Source organism: Bacillus rossius, chromosome 1, assembly GCF_032445375.1.
Source record: "Bacillus rossius redtenbacheri isolate Brsri chromosome 1, Brsri_v3, whole genome shotgun sequence".
Taxonomy (NCBI): domain Eukaryota; kingdom Metazoa; phylum Arthropoda; class Insecta; order Phasmatodea; family Bacillidae; genus Bacillus; species Bacillus rossius.
The window spans coordinates 368,799,986-368,822,797 of NC_086330.1; the positions used below are offsets into that span (position 1 = coordinate 368,799,986).

At 48.4% G+C, this 22,812-nt stretch overlaps 1 protein-coding gene across 1 annotated transcript in view; it reads right to left on the reverse strand.

Annotated features, from left to right (window-relative positions):
- LOC134528630 (indian hedgehog protein) overlaps positions 1-22,812 on the reverse strand; it is a 210,932-nt gene that overhangs the window by 14,264 nt on the left and 173,856 nt on the right. Inside the window, exon 2 of the mRNA XM_063362386.1 lies at positions 14,073-14,334. Coding sequence (XP_063218456.1) covers positions 14,073-14,334 — 262 coding nt within the window. The remainder of the gene's footprint in view (positions 1-14,072; positions 14,335-22,812) is intronic.

A 22,812-nucleotide genomic window follows, 5' to 3' on the forward strand; every position in this document is an offset into this window, starting at 1 on the left:
CGTTACAAATTTTTCCAACTGTACATCTGCCCTCCTCGGACATCGTAATGAATTCTGCCAGCTGTACGTCTGGCCGGCGCTATTTATAGCCGAGTGACCGGGTCGCCTCGGGACGTGACACGGTCACCTGACTGCCTCTATCTATGATGGCAAGAGTTTTTAAGTACGTTACAATGTTTTCCAACTGTTCATCTGCCCTCCTCGGACATCGGAATGAATTCTGCCCGCTGTACGTCTGGCCGGCGCTATTTATAGCCGAGTGACCGGGTCGCCTCGGGACGTGACCCGGTCACCTGACTGCCTCTGTCTCTGATGGCAAGAGTTTTTAAGTACGTTACAAATTTTTCCAACTGTACATCTGCCCTCCTCGGACATCGTAATGAATTCTGCCCGCTGTAGGTACGTCTGGCCGGCGCTATTTATAGCCGAGTGACCGGGTCGCCTCTGGACGTGACCCGGTCACCGGGCTAATTGTCCGCGGGCCTAATGGCTTGCTCGACGCGGCCGTGAGCGGGTGTTCCGCGGCGCGGCTGGTCGCGAGGTGACGCGCCGTGATTTACAGCGCACACAGAGTCCGCCCGGTCGCGGCCGGTCGCACGCTGTATTTATCATCCTCGCAATAAATCTCCGCGCCCCGTGTCACGCTCGCACCTTCGTCGGGACGCGTTTCGCTCGACGTGGGAAAACAATAAACTAAACACGTTAACTGCCGCTTTTCTTTTGAGGTTTCGGTCTTCAGGGCACAGAGGGAATTGAGGCATGTACCGTAACGTAATAAATCTCGGAAAGCACCGCGCAGACGTCAGGGTGGCGGGTCACAACAGCCATCAGCCTGGCTGGGACGTCCGACGCGGTCCCACGCTCATTTGCAGAAACTGTAGGCTGGAATTTAATTATTCGTCACTAACTTGCCATAAGCAAAGCCCACGGGACGTGTCACGTGACTTTGCATCTTTCCGCGGACGTCAAAACTGTTCAAGTTATACTAGTGGGATCAGTTTATGAAAAGCATTTAAGAATACGCTTAGGGAGGATGAATAGTTGTTTCAGTGTATGTATTTCGTTTTTGAACTGTATTTTTAGAAGAGAAAACAGCTAAAACGCGTGTTTTCAGAATAATTTTTTAACCACGAGACATCCGGTACATATTCTTGAAAGCACTTACGGATCTTGCATTAAAAATCTATCTTCATTTCTCTGGCATATGTTATGATTACCGCTCAGATATAATGCGCGCCAGGCCACAGCCTTGCGCTTAGAGGCTATACCGCGCTGTAAGCACCAGCGAGAGTCGCACTAACCATCCCGCCTCACTAACACAAATGCACCGCCCACTAGGCGGGACCCTTCAACAATGTCTTTACTTAGACGACCTCAGGCCAATTGAGAACATGTAGCCGGGGGTGCGGCAGGCAATGAACATTGTTACGAGACACTAGTGTAAAGTTCGTCAGCTAGCCCGCGCGCTTGCATGCGGGTGGGGCGCGGTCCATTACCACTACACGCCTAATCGTATTAGCAACGGCGCCTCTCTCCCCCCTCCTGCACCCCCAACAACGAGAGGGTTCGGCACGTTCCCAGAGCCCCACCTGCGTGTAGTGGCGTGACTAGTACGCCACTGATCTGGTAGCTTCGGGTGTCAAGTCGACCCTGATTTCGCGACACTTCTAAGGGGCGCGAGACCATTCCAGAAGAGGCCTGAGAGGTATGAAAATGGCGACGCCAGCCTCCGAGGCAGTGAGGTGAAGAGGGCGAGCAATAGCAGCCGACGAGAGACTGGCCTCGCGTGCGGAGACTCGTGCATCGGGACTGTGCTGAGTGCGACGGACCAGAGAGCAGTGCGAGGCGGTGTGTTGGGACACAGGTACTTTATGATTACTCGCTATGAGTAGGGACCGGAAAAATTCGCGGATTCATTCGGCGATAGGCTAGAAGACAAATACGTATACCTTTTAGATGATTTTGCTATTGGATTACTGTTCATCTGTACGATTCTCAACCAATTATATACCTCCAACCGAAGAAGGATCGAATCACAGACAAACCAGCTGAGACGACTTACAAGTCAGCAGCCAATGAACTGGCGTTACTTGCCCCAGTGTACAGGGGAATGTGCAGTCTATCCTGAAGGCCGTCGAAACCGCGAATTTTTCCGGTCCCTAGTTATAACTGGGGTGGTGCTTAACTAGGTGCTTCGATGCAGTTAGTTAATGTCTGCAACAAGTATTACTAGAGACCGAAAAAAATTGTAAAATTAAGTTACATAAACACTTGATCTGCTTGCGCTATTGGCTCACTGTTTATCTGGAGGGCCTCTATGCCTATAGTAGGGACATGCATTTTTCATAATAAAATATCATAGCGCCTATTAGACTGCAACAATATATACCAGCACCAACAATTTCTTCCTTGTGATTGGCGGCCGTCTGCGAGAGAGGTCTATGCTTTATTTGACCGACCCACTCAGGACGCGTTAGCTTCTACACTGACTCACTATGATTGGTGCTGTAACAGTAGACATGCACCTGAAAGAATCCCACCTAATCACGGAACACATACGATGCTACAGTGTTTTAACCTTCAACTGGCCTCGGTATCTTTATCGCGAAATTTGCATGGCCCTACCAATGAGGAAACTCTCAACCAAAGGAGTATTGAGTCGCAGGCAAACCAGGTGAGACGACAGCAGTTTCAATGACCTGCAGGATAGAATACACAGTCCTCAGCATACTCGGGCAGATAACGCCAGTTCATTGGCTGCTGACTTGTGAGTCGTCTGAACTGATTTGCCTGTAATTCGGCACTTCCTTGGTTGAGGATTTCTCATCGGCCCGGAGTCGTCAAAATTAACAGTAAGCCAATAGCAAAAGCACCTTAAAGGTATGTGTATTTAAATTCTAGCCTATCGCTATCGCGAAATGAATCCGGTCTCTATAAATTGCTAAGTCCTGTCAAAACTATTTGTTCCAACGAAGTGTTTAGTAGACTACGTTGATCCACGACATGGCTAGTTGTAACGAGCCAGTATTGATCCTAGACGGCGATAGGTGCCCTGGGACGCAAGCAGTGTTCCGCGGCGGACAGAGCGTCCATTGTTATCCGCCCAGGCACACAAAGGAGGAAGAGGTATACCGACGAGAGGGGAGGGGAATTCCCACAAACAACGCAACGCCCTGCACCGATCACGAAGGGGTTCTCCCTTCCCCCTCGCCCAGCAAGTGGACCCCGGGAGAAGACGCCAATAAATCTGACGGGCGCTGGCTCGAGTGCAGCGCAGCCATTGGTCGGCGGGCGCGAACCCGGCAATCTTAGCCTGAGTTATCTCCCGACCGCGCTGCGGGTGTGAGTGCTCTAATTGCCAATCCCGCCGCGCGGGGCAGGCCGGTCGCCGCGCCCTCCCCTCCCTTCCCCTCTCCCCCTTATATCACTCCCCCCCCCCCCCTCCTAGTACTGGCTGTGGTGTCCATGGAGGAAGGAGGCAAGGTCGTGCTTGGAGGACACACGCATGCTCCGGGGTCCGCGCGCCTTTTCGTCGCCATCCTTCCGTACCTGTCGCTGAGCGACACAACAAAGACACTTGCAGTTTTTTTTTTTCAAATCAATTAAGTGCGACGCTCACCTAGCGCACAGTCTTCTCGTCTCGTGCGCAGGGCAGCCTTTGGAAGCGATATCCATGACATCATGTGGCGGGGAAGTGAAGATAAAGGTGCAATGCAAGTCCCTCGAGTGCTTTCAAGTGTCTTTACCGGGCGTTTCGTGTCCAAAACTCATTATGAATGTCCTCGTTTGGGCAATGCTTCACGCTTACAAAAATACAGTTTTAAAACGTTTAAATGGATTTTCTTAAACATACAACGCTCGGATATCATGAGCAGTAATGGTGTGGTGCCCGGGTAGGCGGGGGCCTTAAGTATCTTCGTTACGTCACTTGATACCATTGTGTCCACGCTTTTAACCAGCGGGTTTCTCAACTTAACAAAAAAAAAGTATCTCCGTGTTGCACGAAGGCAGGTATTCAGGTGTGTATGACGAGAATTGTGACTCGTAGGATTACCCACGCATGACTATCCACACTGATTTATTGCAATTGTGTTCTTTTTTAATTAAATTAATTTTGTTCCGTAGAGCGTAGTTAGTGTCTCCTGCGACACAGAGGCCAGACGAGCTTCCCTCAGATGCCGTCACAAGGGAAGTGCAGTTGAAGTGAACATGATTCACCGGAGATTTTCTGTCAGATGCTGTCGCGTGCAAACTCCATCCTAGCAACAGGATGTTAGTGATTCACTTTAAATTTCCACACCACGTTTAAAATTTACATATACCCATACATAGGTATACAGAAGCCAGAATTCAAGCAACCAACTTCAGCTGTAGGTCCACCACGAAAAAAAAACCAGTAGAATGCATTACGACTTATATGTAGAGACCTAAAACTAATTCGCGCATTCATCTCGCGACAGGCTGGAACCCAAATAAGTTTGCCTTTTTACTGCTTCATTGATATGGGCTACAGTTTATAGGAAGTACTCTGTGCCAACGAAAAACCTCCAACAAAAGAAGTATCAAACCACGAGCATATCCCCAGTTGTCGCGCTCCAGCTGCCAGCCTGGTCGGTCGAGCTCCCTCTGCGATACAATCAAGATGCCGAACCCGCACCGAAGGACAGAGGGGGGGGGGGGGAAATACCGCGGCCACAAGCACCTCGAGCAACGCGACCCAAGTCTAGAGGCAGACTTCGGAGCCGATTCGTCGCCGAACCACATGCGGTGCAGCTCGCCTGTCGACTTCTTGGCGAGGAGGTACGAGGGCGACATGCCACAGCACTTCGGTTCTCTGGCGTTCTGCATCGGGCTCTCGTGGGACGGCGATCTGAAGCCGAAACAACTAACACCAGCTGATCGACGAGGAGTACCTCGATCGTCCTGACGAAGAATATCGGCATGAAGGAGTGGTATTCACGATACCTACTTCACCAGGCTCCACCGAAGCACTGACACACCTAACAGAGTCTGGCTACTTGAAGAAACTCTACGAGGTACACGACTCCAGGTACCGCATAGGGAAACTCATCCCGGCCGTCTTCATACCGACAGACCCGGAATTTGAGTACATCCCCTGGGAGATGTACAGCACTGTGGTGGCTTGCGAAGAGAGGGCCCGGGTGCAGCGCAACTTCAACGCTGACCAGTCGTCTCTCTCCAGCGAGACCACGCAGGCCAGCCAGTCCGCTCCAGAGCTGCAGCACTGCAGCACGCAGACGGACCAACCAGCAGGGCTCCGACACACCTCGTGTCAGACGCCCGCCCCAGCAGAGTGGAAACACTCTGGCACACAAACCGCCGTTCTCACGGCAATTAAAGGCACCATCACTGACGTCACAGCACCACAACAACAGCTGCAGACGCCTAGAGCCCGCCCAACGACTCAGGCTGCCCCTGCCAAGAAGAGGGAGGCGGCCACAGCTGCGCGGGAGACACGAGTTCCGCCTGCTGAAGATGGACGCCGGCAGCCTCCGCAACCGAAGAGAGTGCCCCTAGGTCCACACTGGCGATGATGAAATCCCTGTCAGTAGGACGAGAGTCTGCTTGGAATTGCTTCATTAAGCAAATATTCTGAGCCAGCATCCCCAGTTGACACGTGACACGAGTCAGTAGCCAATGGGCAGGTGTAATTCGTCCAGAAGAGACTAATGGAGGTCCTGACTGCCACAGATGCGCCTACTGGAGGTCCTGCCTCCCCCAGAGGCGCAAACTGGAAGTCCTGATTCCCCCTGAAGCGCCTACTGGAGGTCTTATCTCCCCCAGAGGTGCATACAGGAAATCCTGATTCCCCCTGAAGCGCCTACTGTAGGTCCTGACTCCCCCTGAGGCGCCTACTGGAGGTCCTGACTCCCCCAGAGGTGCCTACTGAAGGGCCTGACTCTCCTTGAAGCGCCTACTGGATGTCCTGACCCCCTGAAACGCCTACTGGAGGTCCTATCTCCCCCATAGGTGCCTACTGGAGGTCCTGACTCCCCCTGAAGTGCCTACTGAAAGTCCTGACCCCCTGAAGCGCCTACTGGAGGTCCTGACTCCCCCTGAAACGCCTACTGGAGGTCCTGACTCCCCCAGAGGTGCCTACTGAAGGGCCTGACTCTCCTTGAAGCGCCTACTGGAGGTCCTGACTCCCCCTGAAGCGCCTACTAGAGGTCCTGACTCCCCCAGAGGTGCCTACTGAAGGGCCTGACTCCCTTAAGCGCCTACTGGAGGTCCTCACTCCCCCTGAAGCGCCTACTGGAGGCCCTGACTCCCCCAGAGGTGCCTACTGAAGGGCCTGACTCTCCTTGAAGCGCCTAATGGAGGTCCTGACTCCCCCTGAAGCGCCTACTGGAGGTCCTGACTCCCCCAGAGGTGACTACTGAAGGGCCTGGCTCTCCCTGAAGCGCCTACTGGAGGTCCTCACTCCCCCTGAAGCGCCTACTGGAGGTCCTGACTCCCCCTGAAACGCCTACTGGAGGTCCTGACTCCCCCAGAGGTGCCTACTGAAGGGCCTGACTCTCCCTTAAGCGCCTACTGGAGGTCCTGACTCCCCCAGAGGTGCCTACTGAAGGGCCTGACTCTCCCTTAAGCGCCTACTGGAGGTCCTGACTCCCACTGAAGCGCCTACTGGAGGTCCTGACTCCCCCTGAAACGCCTACTGGAGGTCCTGACTCCCCAGAGGTGCCTACTGAAGGGCCTGACTCTCCTTGAAGCGCCTACTGGAGGTCCTGACTCCCCCTGAAGCGCCTACTGGAGGTCCTGACTCCCCCTGAGGCGCCTACTGGAGGTCCTGACTCCCCCAGAGGTGCCTACTGAAGGGCCTGACTCTCCTTGAAGCGCCTACTGGAGGTCATGACTCACCCTGAAGCGCCTACTGGAGGTCCTGACTCCCCCAGAGGTGCCTACTGAAGGGCCTGACTCTCCTTGAAGCGCCTACTGGAGGTCATGACTCACCCTGAAGCGCCTACTGGAGGTCCTGACTCCCCCTGAGGCGCCTACTGGAGGTCCTGACTCCCCCAGAGGTGCCTATTCGACGTACTAACCCCCCGAGGAGCCTACTGTAGGTCCTGACTCACCCAGTGGTACATAATGGAGGTCCTGACTCCCCCTGAAGCGCCTACTGGAGGTTCTGACTCCCCCTGGAGCGCCTTCTGTAGTTCCTGACTCCCCCAGAGACGTCTACTGAAGGGCCTGACTCCCCCAGAGGTGCCTACTGAAGGGCCTTACTACCCCAGATGTGCAGGGGTTCTGGACGCTTCTAGGGCGCTCCTCTTGTGTACTGGCCAAAGCTGGTTTCAGTGCTCAGGACGTCTATGCCATTCGATTTTAATGGTAACCATAACATTATTTGGCGAGAAATGATGTTAAAGGTGTATGCAAGTCCATTGAATGCTTTCAAGGTACTGCACCAAGCGTTTTATTTCTAATTTTTTTCCTCAAAGCACAACGTTTCAGCAATTTTCACTTTTCTAAAAATACGGTTTAAAACAAAATACGGAAACTGACCTATTCATCCACCCTCAGCGTTTTCTTAAAAGACACCACTCGGATACCCTGTTAGAAATGATAACCTTTAATTTACGAAGACCGTTGGTTAAAGTTATCCAGGGGACTTCTACAATTTGCGGTTATTTTGTAGATTTACGAGTACTAAGTTATTGATTTTGAATATAAATCCTTAAATCCTCAAAATTAATCTCGGTATGCTAGTAAAAAAATTCAACACTATTATTTTTTTTATGAGTGTGTTCACTCTAAATTACAGAACTCGAAAGGCGAAGCATGCCTAGTTTCTATAAAGATTCAACTGAACTGAATTACGAAGAATTCTTTGGTTTATTTGAGGTGAATACGCATGTTGAAGAGTCCTTAAATGTACTGTAACTTCTAAGAGTATATGTTAAACAGTTTTCAAATCGCGTGGTTTTTTTTTTCTGGAGCTCTACACACCCTATTCGCGCCCAGGTATACGTAGCTCTTGACTCGTCGAATGTGTTTGCAATTTGGTTTGTTATAACAGACTTGGCGTGAATGCGTGTGCGTCTTAAAAAACAAACCATGTGACCTAATCGCAGAGGCCACAACAAGAGGCTCGGAGTTTGACTTGTTAAATGTGTCCAAAGGAGTGTCTGAAGGGACTGTACCGCGCCGAGCGCAGGCGGCCGCAGGGCTCTTGGGCGGTTGTTGCCCCGCGAGCCCGCCCTGTGTCTGCATGCTAACTGTCCCGCCATTACCCGGCATTAAGAGCCGCCTATCTGCTGGTATCTGGCCGCCTATCGGCCCGCGAGATCCAGGGGGGTGGAGGGGGGACGAACAAGCTCTCCGCCGAGCGAGGAACCCGGCCGTGATTTACCGACGGCCGCACGGAGACCTCCCCCCCACCCCCTCCCCAGCTGCTGCAGGGACACTCGGGTCCTCCTACACGACAGAGCCCTTGCCCGGCCTGGTACAGTCCGCTCCGCTCGCAACCAGCAGCTCGGCTCCCGGGTTCCCTGGTTGGCCACACAACTTCAACCAAGCGAAGGGATTAATGGCCAAAACAAGAACGAAAGCACCGTCTAACGCCCTTCCTGATTCACATACAATCATAGTAAATGAGCCTCGAAGGACTCAAGCTACTTCACAGTTGCTTGTAAGGAAACAAAGAGGGTTCCATGCAAATAGCTTTATTTTTTCTGATAACAGGTCATAACGCATGCTGCAGCCACATAGATCACATCTGCACAGCAGACACAAAGTAAATCGTATGAACAATTGAAATCTTAAGCCCTCTTCTAAAGAACCTCGGTAGGTAAACTGCTACCCTTGAAGACGGTGACTGCTAGGTCAACCGAAACGTCGCTCTCGCATTTGAACGCGGACAGAACCCAGAAGCCAAGCACCTTCACACTGCGATCCTGATAAAAAAATTTTTGTACGTAGGAAAAAGCGTCGAACGGATGTTACAAACTGCCATATTGCAAAGAAAGATATTCCGGGTCGTTGTCTGGCAACGGCGCGGTTTGATTGGCCGCACTTTCACTGGCACGTGAACCGACTGGACATCTTTGGACGTATCACTAACATAGAAAACCCAGACCTACAAATAAAGTATGAATATATGTACAAGACACAGAAATTGTTAGATATTTTAAAAAAATACATTTCAAGCAAATATGAATTCAGAAAAACTATTTAAAAACTCGGAAAAGCAACTTAAAATAGAAAAAGAAAATGTAACAACTGCAAAATTACTGGTAGGGGACAAAATATTTTGGACGACACAAATAAAACAAAACACAGTACAGTTTGTAGTGGAAGACTTGGTATGAACAATGAGGACACGACAGTCGTAAGACTACTGTGTTCGCCTGTGTGGGTCGTACAGAGCTGTTCATCCATTGTCAGTAGTTTTTTCGTTATTTTATCATCGGTTATTTTATCATGTTTCATCGTCGGTTTATTATTTTGAGCCAATTTTTACTGGTGGTTTTGTAGGGTTTTACTGGCTTCATTCCTTCTTCGGAATCCCACGTGTTTTCACTTATGTAGCCTACTTTTGACATTTGCTACCCTTGGCTTGTCTCCCGTGTCCAGTACAGTCACGGACGGAAAAGGCGAGCGCACTCGTGGAGCAGGAAGACTCAAGTCCCGCACGGGAATGTTCGGCGGCGAGTGTACCTACTCCTGGAGCGCGGGGGCAGAGGGGCGGGGCTACCTGCTGCTCGAAGAAACGATCTTGTACGAAAAACTGCTCAAAGCACAACTCAAAATTAACCTGCACTAATTACTGTCGTTTGCATTTATTATACTAGCACGTTTTATAAACTTTAAGAATTTTTTTTATTTAAAGAACATCTGATGAATACATTTTATTAATAAATACTAAAAAAAAATATAGTACTTATTTTATTATTATTTTCGTTAATTTTATCCTGATATATCATTCTTCCACCCACACTGACAACTTTATGGTGTTTTGGGTTTTGCCATCCAACCAATAAAAAATGGCCAACCTGACTGTTGGTTACCATGGTCAAGAGTATACTCCACTTCAAGGACATTTTGGCGCAGCTCGTGTGTTTGCGTGTTGCCTGAGAGCTAAGGTTATATCCTTCTTTGCTTTATTTCAACCGCTCAATTGTTCTGACCATGTCTGTACATGTTTTTGGTCTCCGTTCAAATGCTGTGCGATATTTCTCGAAGACCTTCTCCTTAATGGCGCTCGCCGCTGGCGAAGACTGCTGTACGAACCTAACCTCGCTGGCAGCTCGCGCCTGACTTCTGGGTAGTTAGCGGGAGCCAACCAAAGAAACTCTACAAGCCTCTGATCGTACAGTTTCTGTTGGTAGGCCATTGGTTCAGAGAACCTTGGAGTGACCCCAACTAACAGAACCACAGTCATTTCGCGCCCTCCTATCACTCCAGGATTCAACTCACCTGTATCATAAATAATCAGTCCGGTTTAGTAAACAAATTCAGAAGAAGCTGTCCACTCTCGGGTCGAAATGCACAACATTGGATAGCTCCTTCTGGTACTTGTTTACTGCTGGCTTAGCTCATCCAGCCCGTGTCAAAACAACTGTAGGCAAGTCACATGGGTAAAGCATTGGTGTCATTGTTTTCAGTCTACTTTTCTGCCGTAAACAATCTGCTAAATCCTCGAGCTCCTACTAGTTTCAGACGTAACAAAAATAAGCGTTTGTAGTTTAAATTGTGAATTTGCTTGCCCGCGGAATTTCCAGGTCAATACGATCTGGGAGGGGGGAGGTATCCGTGTACCTACTTATTCAGTTACCTCTAGGATAGACTTTGCAATCTATGTGTACTCGGGTGAATGCCACCTGTTCATTGGATCCTGACTCGTGAGACGTCTTAACTTGGTTCATCCGTGATTCGGAACTGCCTTAGGCAAGAATTTCTCATAGCTCAGAGTCCCCAGGACGGCGCATAGAACAAGGAGGGATACAGAAGTGCGTCTCTTTAAACAGTGGAAACTGAAACCAATTTTTTTGCGCGACATATAACGCTGTCTGTTGGGTGGGCCCATAACGACTAAAAAAAAAAACTGTTTTATAATGAAAAATATCGTGTTCTTTATAAGTGAGTACGAGATGCAGTATTTCTGGTATGCCACACCACAAAATATGTGGCTACCAAAATTAAGTGAATTAATTTTCATTGGTTTGTTTGCCTGCTGCATTTTATCACAATCGATGTAGCTGTGTTGGTAACATGTTATAAATGCTACCATCTAGCGGGTCGGTCCAAAACTACTTCGCAAACCGAAGCTCGGCAGTTAGCGTGGAGGTGCGACCAGCCGCGAAGTGGCTCAGATCAATCGCTCAATGAAGCAACCCCCAGCAGCCATTGCTGACTGACCAACAGGGATATCATCATCGCCAGTAGCGGACCAGGGGCCGAGAACCCGAACTGGGCATCGAACCCCGAGGTCCCGCTGAATGCGGCCCCCTTACCTCCTGTTTAGTACCTATAAATAATAAGTTTCGACGGGGATTGTTAAACAACTGACTTTGAAAAATTCGCTGCGAAGCTTGGTGACACACAAACGGCCTGAGTTAAATTTAAATTTAGATTTCGAGGGAAATGAATTTATTTTTACGTTGAACTCGTGTGTTGTCCAGCGGGTCGTTACCACAACGCCGAAATACCACAACGCCGAACGTACAATAACGCCGAATGCCAAATTGACCGCAACGCCGACAGCTAGAAAACTGCTGTGTACCACAACGCCTAAATACAGTACCGCCGAAAAATGTTGCTGCGCCACAGGAGCAAAATGAAAAATAACTGAATGAATTTGTGTGTGTTTCTTAAATGTATCTTAACGCCGAAATACCACAACCTAACCTAACCTAGGCTAGCCTAACCTAACATAACCTTACCTAACCTAACCTTTGTGGCAGTCCTGCAATGACAATTTTCGGCATTAATGTATTTCGGCGTTGTGGTACACAACAGTTTTCTAGCTGTCGGCGTTGTAGTCAATTTGTAGAGAACGAAAAAATTCGCGAATTCATTTCGCGGTAGTTGAAAATTCAAATACCTATACCCTTGGGTTGATTATGCTGTTGGCTCACAGTTTAACTAGAGGACTCTGGGCCAATGAGGGACCATCAGCCAAAGAATCATCAAAACACAAGGCTACCCAGTCGAGACGTGTCACAAGTTAACAGCCAATGAACAGGTAGTAAGTATTTTCCCCAGCAAGCAGAGGATTTTGGAAGCTAGCCTAGAGGTCATTGAATCCGCGAATTTTTTCCAGTCCCTATCAATTTGGTATTCGGCGTTATGGATTTCGGCGTTATTGTACGTTCGGCGTTGTGGTATTTCGGCGTTGTGGTGCGTCCCCCTCTCTCGAACTACCGCCGAGCGCGGACCGCTGATTGCGTTCCTCCGGGTGCGCCGGTGGAGGAGGAGTAGGGGAGGAGGGGGCGCGAGATTAGCCTCGGCTCCGGCAAATTGAATTCCGGGCAAGATGGCGGCGCGGCGAGCTAACGACGGCGTCAAGCACAGGAGCCCGCGAACACGTGTTGCGGCGGTTACGATCTCGTCCCGATCAGGGGGGGGGGGGGACGGAGTGGCTCGCGGGGGAACTATAATTAGCCCCGAGCACGTCACGCCCTGGTATTCTCGACCAATCTCCTCCCGGCCCGGCGACACGCTCTCCAGCTTCAAAACTCGCTATCACGGAATTGGGCAGGGGAAAAAAAAATAAATAAACGACCACTGGAGCTGTTTCGCGTGATTTGAAACACGATTAGTTTGCGACCGGGCGCCCCGGGAACAGAGAGCTTTAATTACAAGCTGCCGATAATTTGAGACAGGCTGCAAGCGATTAAAACAAACTATGAAGTCGTACATCAGCGCTTGTTTGATCAGCAGCCTGTAAACTGCGCCGGTACTCGGTGTTTTATTATTAAGAGCCGAGGCTACGAAGCGATTAAGTGTTGAAAAAAAAGATTACGCTACATTTCTTTTTTCAAATTCAAAACTTATTTTTTTATTAGTTAAAGGCACGATAGGGCTATTTTAAACATAAAAATAAAGCGATATTATCTAAGGTTGTAATAATAATGATTAGAAGTGAACCCAAGGGAACGACATCCCTCACCTGAGACATAAGTAGAGACCCGAAAAATTCGCGGGTTCATTTCGTGTTACGCTAAAATAAAAATAATTATACCTTAGTGCTGCTTCTGTCATTGGTTCACTGTTAATCTGGAGGACTGAGGGCCAATTAGGGACCCTCACTCATAGAAGTGTCGAATCACAGGCCACCCAGTCGAGACGACTAACAAGTCAGCAGCCAACGAAACAGTTGGCATTTGCCCGAGTGTGTAGAGGATATTGGAGTCTATCCTGGAGGTCATTGAACCCGCGAATTTTTCGGGTCTCTAGACATAAGACACCTGAATGAACTAAAGGAAAATATAAAAGGATAAGGGTGGGCATGCCCAGACAGGGGGTAGCGTGCTTCTTGCACCGATCAGGGAAACACAAAGATGGGAACTTAAGTCGAGCAGTACAAGTATAACAGCACGGTGTAGTCCAATCATTGGACACTGTGCGAGTCACGTCCAGGTGATCAGGACTCTTGCCGATGACTCCCAAACGGTCGCAAACATGGCCACCGAGCACCCTACCTTAAAACGGTCAGAACCAAATTAAACTAAGCGTTGCACGTCTGAACAAGAGTGCATTAAGCTTAGCAAAAAAAAATGATCCACGAGAGAAAATTCCAAGACTTTAGCTGGGAATCGAACACTGGAGTTTCGAAATCCGATAGTCGTAAATCCTAAAAATTCGACCAAACGGCAGGAGTTTGCCTGTATCTGCGTCTGGCCCTTGGGTGTGTGCAACCTGGAGCCACGTGTCAGGTGGGATGAAGGTAAGGAGATGGTATGGTGAAGGTGAGGTGAAGGTGGGATGATGGTGGAGTGAAGGCATGGAGAAGGTGTGATGACGGTGGAGAGTGAAGGTAAGGAGATGGTATGGTGAAGGTGAGATGATGGCGGAGTGAAGGTACGGTAAAGGCGGTAGCAGGCGCTCACCGGACTTGACGGAGCAGTGAATGTGCGCGCGGCTCTCGTAGTACACCCAGTCGAAGCCCGCCTCGACGGCCAGGCGGGCCAGCATGCCGTACTTGGAGCGGTCGCGGTCCGACGTGGTGATGTCGACGGCGCGACCCTCGTAGTGCAGCGAGTCTGCGGCGTGGTGGGACTCCTCGTCCCAGCCCTCCGTCACCCTCAGTCGCACCCCCGGCCACTGGTTCATCACCGAGATGGCCAGCGTGTTGAGCTTCTCCTTGCACCGCTGCAACAGTCACCACGCATCCCTGTACCTGCGGCCGCCGTATCCACACATCCCTTTACCTGCGGCAGCTGTATCCACACATCCCTGTACCTGCGGCCACTGTATCCACACATCCCTGTACCTGCGGCCACTGTATCCACTCATCCCTGTACCTGCGGCCACTGTATTCACACATCCCTGTACCTGCGGCCACTGTATCCACTCATCCCTGTACCTGCGGCCGCCGTATCCACACATCCCTGTACCTGCGGCCACTGTATCCACACATCCCTGTACCTGCGGCCACTGTATCCACACATCCCTGTACCTGCGGCCACTGTATCCACACATTCCTGTACCTGCGGCCACTGTATCCACACATCCCTGTACCTGCAGCCACTGTATCCACTCATCCCTGTACCTGCGGCCACTGTATCCACACATCCCTGTACCTGCGGCCGCCGTATCCACACATCCCTGTACCTGCGGCCACCGTATCCACACATCCCTGTACCTGCGGCCACTGTATCCACACATCCCTGTACCTGCGGCCACTGTATCCACACATCCCTGTACCTGCGGCCGCCGTATCCACACATCCCTGTACCTGCGGCCACTGTATCCACACATCCCTGTACCTGCAGCCACCGTATCCACACATCCCTGTACCTGCGGCCACTGTATCCACACATCCCTGTACCTGCAGCCACTGTATCCACTCATCCCTGTACCTGCAGCCACTGTATCCACACATCCCTGTACCTGCGGCCGCCGTATCCACACATCCCTGTACCTGCGGCCACCGTATCCACACATCCCTGTACCTGCGGCCACCGTATCCACACATCCCTGTACCTGCGGCCACTGTATCCACACATCCCTGTACCTGCGGCCACTGTATCCACATCCCTGTACCTGCAGCCACTGTATCCACTCATCCCTGTACCTGCGGCCACTGTATCCACACATCCCTGTACCTGCGGCCGCCGTATCCACACATCCCTGTACCTGCGGCCACCGTATCCACACATCCCTGTACCTGCGGCCACTGTATCCACACATCCCTGTACCTGCGGCCACTGTATCCACACATCCCTGTACCTGCAGCCACTGTATCCACTCATCCCTGTACCTGCGGCCACTGTATCCACACATCCCTGTACCTGCGGCCGCCGTATCCACACATCCCTGTACCTGCGGCCACCGTATCCACACATCCCTGTACCTGCGGCCACTGTATCCACACATCCCTGTACCTGCAGCCACTGTATCCACTCATCCCTGTACCTGCGGCCACTGTATCCACACATCCCTGTACCTGCGGCCGCCGTATCCACACATCCCTGTACCTGCGGCCACCGTATCCACACATCCCTGTACCTGCGGCCACTGTATCCACACATCTCTGTACCTGCAGCCACTGTATCCACACATCCCTGTACCTGCGGCCACTGTATCCACACATCCCTGTACCTGCAGCCACTGTATCTACTTTTCCCTGAATCTACGGCCATTTTATCTATACATACCCGTACCTATAGCTATAGTTTCCATTCTTCCCTGTATCTACATCTACAGTAGCCACACTCACCCTATCTACAGCTACATTTGATACACTTCTTAAAGTCTCCATAACTTCACGGTTTTATTTGACTGCCATGACAGACTACAGTCTTTAAATGCTTTCAAGCTGTTTAAGTACCAGTAATTGCTTGGACGATGCATTTATGACGAAAAGCTTTCCAGATCAGCTATGTCTTTAAACCTAGTAGCATATTCCTTGTTTCGTGGTTGGTTGTTTTTAGTCCAGGTACGTCTCTACTGTCAGCACACCAATCACAGTCATCCAGTGCAGAAGCAAACTTGTCCTGAATGGCCCGGCGAACCTTATTGCTAGAGACCCGTAAATTTCGCGGATTCCTCTGGCCTCAGGATAGAATTCAAAGTTATAGGTGTGCTCGACCCAAGTTTACTTTCCCCTTGGTTGATTTCTTAGCGAGAACATTTTTATCCTTGTTATTTGGCACTACCTGATTCGCTTACTTCTCTCCTAGCTGGACATTGTTGGCTCACGGTCGTAGAGGGGCGTGTCCAGATAACTGCGGTCCAATCATGATCACAGTGCGACAGTGTGGAGGTTTGCATTCTAGCTTGCGACTAAATGAATGCGCGCAAATATCCGTGGCTCTACTTATTGCAGCCAAATGAGCGATCTGATAAATAATTTTTTTTCACTTAAAATACATGCAGTTATGAATGGAATCTCCTTCGATACAGGTGGGCGCAGATATAGCGCGGACTGGTTGTGGTTCGGCGAGCGACACAAGAATGCGCCGCTGTCGGCCCAGCATCACCTAGCAGGAGGCCACAAGTGCAGAGCCACGGAGGAAAACACGAGGGAGAGGAACGTGTGTGGCAGCCGCTGCGTCACACCGCGTAAACCCGTCAAGTCGGCAGGACGGCTCGTCTGCCCAGCTAACGAGGCCTGCCCGCGGCGACGTAACGCGGCGGTCGCCCGCTGTAATGGCTCCCCGACATGCATCCCGGCCGCGCGGGAGGCGAGCTCCGCGTATGCAGCGAGCGCTACAGGCGTGTCGTGCGAGTTGCCTGCACCACGGGCGTTTCCCTGGCGTCGTGGTTGAAGCGCGAGTGAATCTGAATCCGACCGACAGAACTCCGACCGCAGGATCACTACATGAAACTATACTATGCTGACTTTTCGGTGTAAAGTCCTTCTCGAAATTGGTATACCTCTTTGAAGTTTGGGGCTGATCAACTTTTTTAATGTAAAAAAAAATAAAGTATTTCGTATACAACACAGAGCTTCTGGAGAATGTTCAATTGAACAAAAGTAGTATACCAATGCCGGTTCTGGTGCAGTTTGTTTCTTATGGGTTAACAATTCGGTGGCTCGGTGGACGTAAGGGTTCGGCCATGTTCAGGCGCGTGCGACGCACGACGCCTATGATCGGGTAAGCTAGAGTGAGCTAGTGTCGCCTGTGAGGCTCACCACCGTCGTCGGCCGCCATGTTTTATATGCCTTGAAAGTTTTTAAATAAGTTTATATTATCTCTGAGGCAGGTGTATTCGAACCCACCACCTTTAGCGTCCCAGCGCGAAGCAGCGCCTTTTTTTTGTAAACCATCGTCAATCATGATAAGTTTTTATATAACTTCTCATTGTACTATTTCTCGATTTTTCTAACACCACAAAATATTGTATACTGGCAGAATTATTAAATTTGTAGTCATTCTGACAGATAAAAAACAAACAAAGCCTAATAACACTAATTATTACTTTACACGCGAAACTATTTGTAACAATCAGTCAGCATTAATAATATGACATTCCATAAATAGGGGCAGGAATTTTTCGCGAAAAAATCTGAACGCCTATCAGACTGCAACAAGGTATACCAGCACCAACAGTTTCTTCCTTGTGATTGGCGGCCGTCTGCGAGAGAAGTCGTTGCCTTGTTTGACCGAGCCACTCAGGACGCGTTTGCTTCCGCACTGACTCACTCTGATTGGTGTTGTAACAACCGACATGCACTTGAAAAAAACTCATCCAATCACGGAACACATACGATGCTACAGTGTTTTAACTTTCAGCTGGCCTCGGTATCCTTTCGCGAAATATGCATGGCCTTATCCATAAACGTATGTGCAATGCTGACAAGAGACTAACTTATTAAAATTAAATCATACAAACAAATGTAACACAAACGGTTGAAACCAAGGTGGCGTATTTTAATTAAATCTCCTTAGAAATTAAAAAAAACATATCAGATAAAGCTCTTGATGAACTACACCAGGAAAATTTATTTCCGCAATTCTCATCCCACATTTTTTCCTTACAAAATAAAATTTTCCCGATACATAAAACAAATTATCATTTAAATTAAAAAGTTGTGTCTGAAATTTTTGCGCTCAATGGCGTGCGACTGGCAACAGAGCACGCCCAAACAAGGAGAGAGCTAACAGCAGAAATCTTTCATTGGAAAGAGACAGTAAATTCCCATTTTAATGCACACTGCAGTCTAAGGATGAGATGCGCTACAGCGACCAATGTTTACACTGTGCATTGTCTTACAGTTCCTTCTCCGAGGTAGGCCTGCCTACACAAGCGATGCGTGCAAACCTCCAATGACTCACATCGTTATTCAAGATATCAAACATTTAAGGCGATATATTTCAGATGTAGACGTCGTATATAAGAAACGCGCCCGTATTGTTGTCGATAACATCGCAATAATCACACAATAGGCACCAACACTGACTTTGTAACAGCACATTTCGATAGTAAGGATATCGGAAAATCATCGATAATTTCACGTACAAAAATATCTATAACGCAAAACATGCTTGTAATACAATTTAATTAGCTTCTGCGAAAAGCAAAAAATATCGATTTCGCAAATACCACAACTACTGCGGTATGCAAAGTGGTTTTTGCCTAATCACGTTCCACCCATTCTGAAAGAGTGGAAAGCTCCTGAACTTTGGTAACGGCCAAGGAGCATGCCGAAGTGGGTTTATTGCGCATTATAAGATGAGTGCAGTCTAGCCTGAAGACGAAAAAAAAATCTCCAAAATTATCGCGGCTCCAGCGATGTGTCGCGAATATCACAACATCAATCCACATATTTCCACCAAGGCAGTACGTAATGAGTAGAGACCTGTAAAATTAGCGGATTTTTTTCGCGATAGGATGGAGTCCAAATACTTTTGACATTATTTTGCTTCAGTGATTGGGCCACAGAAGAATTAGCGAATCACGATCATTCCAGTCAACAGGTGTTACGAGTCGGTAACCAATCAGCAGATGTAATTTGCACGCGTGCATAGAGGATCATGGAGACTATCCTTTAGGGAGTTTAAATCGCGAATTTTACAGGTCTTAGTAATCAGGAATCATGGGGGGGGGGAGGGGAAAGGGAATGCATATCTTCCCTGAAATCTAAAAAAATATATATATCGATCCTACAAACAAAAGGAAAGGATTTTGAAAACAAAGAGCAGGTAAAGTGGTTATCCCCCACTTAAAAAAAAAAATCTGCCTACGCTCTACATTACATTTCCCACCGAGCCAAGAGTCTGAAGGGGGAGGGGTAATGACGGCCCTGGCTGGGAACATGCCGGCTTCAGGCGAGGCGCTGATGCTATCAGCGAGCGGGGCGCCTTGCAGGGGCGTGGTGGACGCGCCGACCTGTCACGTGTGGGTCGTGACTCCACCCCTCCACCCCTCCCCCAGAGCACACATGCACCACGCCTCCCGCACAGGACTCCACGCCCCTGGATTCCGTCACGTGTTCATTGGCCGCTGGCTCGTGGACGTCGCCAGCTGGGGTCGTCTGTCGTTCCGAGTCTTCTGTGCCTGGTCATACCAACTGCGAGATTACAGCTGTGCAGGTCGAGAAAGTTCCGCGGATTCGTTCCGTGATAGGCCGAATTTTCAAATACATACATTTGAGCTGCTTTCGCTATTTGGCCCACTGTCTGTCTGCGACGAATCCGGGCCAATGAGAAACCTTCAACCAAAGAAGTATCCAACTAATCACTAGCGACCGGAAAAAATTAGCGAATTCATTTCGCGGTAGGTGAAAATTCAAATACCTATACCTTTGGGTTGATTATAACTAGAGGACTCTGGGCCAATGAGGGACCATCAGCTAAAGAATCATCAAAACACAAGGCTACCCAGTCGATACGTATCATAAGTTAACAGCCAATGAACAGGTAGTATTTTCCCCAGCAAGCAGAGAATTTTGGAAGCTAGCCTAGAGATCATTAAATCCGCGAATTATTCCAGTCCCTACTAATTACTAAAGACCTGCAAAATTCGCGGATTCATTCGGTGATAGGCTAGAATTCAAACACATATACATCTTAGATAGTTTTGATATTGGCTTACTGTTCATCTGGACGAATCTCAACCAGTTATAAACCCTCAACCAAAGAAGGATCGAATCACAGACAAACCAGCTGAGACGACTTACAAGTCGGCAGCCAATTAACTTGTGTTATTTGCCCGAGTGTACAGGGGTATGTGCCGTCTATCCTGAAGGCCATCGAAACCGCGAATTTTGCAGGTCTCTATACTAATCACTAGAGACCGGAAAAATACGTGAATTAATTTCGCGACAAGCTAAAATACAAATAATTATATCTCAGTGCTGCCTCTGCTATTGGCCCACAACTCACCTGGATGACTCTGGGCCAGTGAGAAACACCCGACCAAAACTTTATCGAATCACAGGCTGCTACGTTGGGACGTCTTACAAGACAGCAGCCAATGAGTGGGTGGCATTTGACCGAGTGTACGCAGAACTATGGAGTTCATCCTGGAAGTCATTGAACCCGCGAATATTTCCGGTCCCTACTAATCACTAATCAATAGGGCCATGCATATTTCGCGAAACGTTACCGAGGCCAGCTGAAAGTTAAAACACTGTAGCATCTTATGTGTTCCGTGATTGGGTGAGCTTCTTTCAGGTACATGTCGATTGTCACACCACCAATCACAGTAATTCAGTGCGGAAGCAATCGCGTCCTGAGTGGCTCGGTCAAACAAGACGACTTCTCTCGCAGACGGCCGCCAATCACAAGGAAGAAACCGCAGGTGCGGGTATATCTTGTTGCAGTCTAACAGGCGTTCAGATTTTTTCGCGAAAAATGCCTGACCCTACTAATTACTAACAAACTTGTAAAGACCACTCGCACGTTGGCAACCTATTTGCCCGACTATACAGAGATCTGTTTATAGTCTACCCTGAAGATCATGGAACCCGGAAATTTTTTTATGTCCCTACTTACAGCAGTAACAGCACAATGGTATAAGAATTTTAATTTTTAACCTATCGTGAAAACGAAACCAACATGAGGAGTTGAAAATTACTGCTGAATATATGAATAGACCATTTATTTTGCGGAGAACTTTCAATACTTGTTAGGCTTCAAATCACTGTGGTCATTTTATTAGTTGTAACAAATTAATGAAACTCGTAGCACACTTGATAGAGACAATAAGAATGCAGTTGCTATACTGTGGACTGTGAAAGGCTTAAAAACAATAACGAAACGTTAAAATAATTAAATAATAATGGAGAAATAAAGACAGTAAAGCTATATTAATGGATAGAGACCGGAAAAATTCGCGGATTCATTCGGCGATAGGCTAAAATACAAATAGTTATACCTCAGTGCTGCCTCTGCCATTGGCTCACAACAAACCTGGATGACTCTGAGCCAATGAGAAACGCCCGACCAAAGCTTTATCGAATCACAGGCTGCTACGTTGGGACGTCTTACAAGACAGCAGCCAATGAGTTGGTGACATTTGACCGAGTTTACGTAGAACTATGGAGTTCATCCTGTAGGTCATTGAACCCGCGAATTTTTCCTGTCCCTATTAATGGATAAAAAAGGACGAAACTAAAACCAAATAAATTACACAAGAAAGATAATATATTATTTATTTAACTACTTTGCTCAGTAAATTATTGTAATATTACAAAAACACAACACATATAATTTGAAAAATTCTTTGTTAAATGATTTTTCTGGGATAGACACAGTCCTCTGTAAACTCGAGCAAAATGTCAACTTAGCTGTTGACTCGTGAGCTGCCCTCCCCCCCACCCCCCGCGTGCAGTAGACTGTGATTCGACACTGCTTTGGTTAAGGGTTTCTCATTGGCCAGAGGCCTACAGGTGAATTTTGTATAAGTACCAGAAACAACACAAAGGTATAATAACTATTTCAAAGTTAGCTTATCCTTCAATAAATCCGCAAATTTTTTCGTGTCTCCAACTTAGAGGTGTGGATAGGTGTATTGCTAGTGACCTGAAAAAAAAATATTTAGGATTCATTTCACGATAGACCGAAATTCAAATAACGTGAACCATTCTGCTGATTCAGCTATTGGCCCGCAGTTTAACTGGAGCTCTCTGAGCCAATGAGAAACTATCAGCCAAAGAAGCATCGCATCACAAGCTACCCAGCGGAGACGTCTCACAAGTCAGCAGCCAATGAACAAGAAAATAAGAGGCCAGAATGTCCTAGAGGTCCTTGAACCCGTGAGTGTTTTTTCGGTATCTATGCAAGTATAAAACGAAAATTATGCAGTCAATAATTACAAAAATCTTTTGCTCACTCCCTGGTTGACAAGAGCAACTGCTAAAAGAATGCAGCTAGCTATCGACAGCAACCACATTTTTACTGGCCAGTTACTGCCAGGCAGAGCTGCACACACTTATCCTATAGAAACGTTGCGAACATGAACAATGTGTGTTGAAGTATAGTTAGCTGCAAAATATCTTTACTTAGGTCGGCAAACCAGAAAATCAAAACGTGCAGAACTTAGTTAAAGGACTACAGCAACTGCCAGAATGGTCACATAATTACGAGTGGAATGTTTGTAAGATATAAGAGTTACGTTTTATTAAAAATATAGACTAGTAAAATACAATGCATATTCAATAATTATTAGAGACCGGAA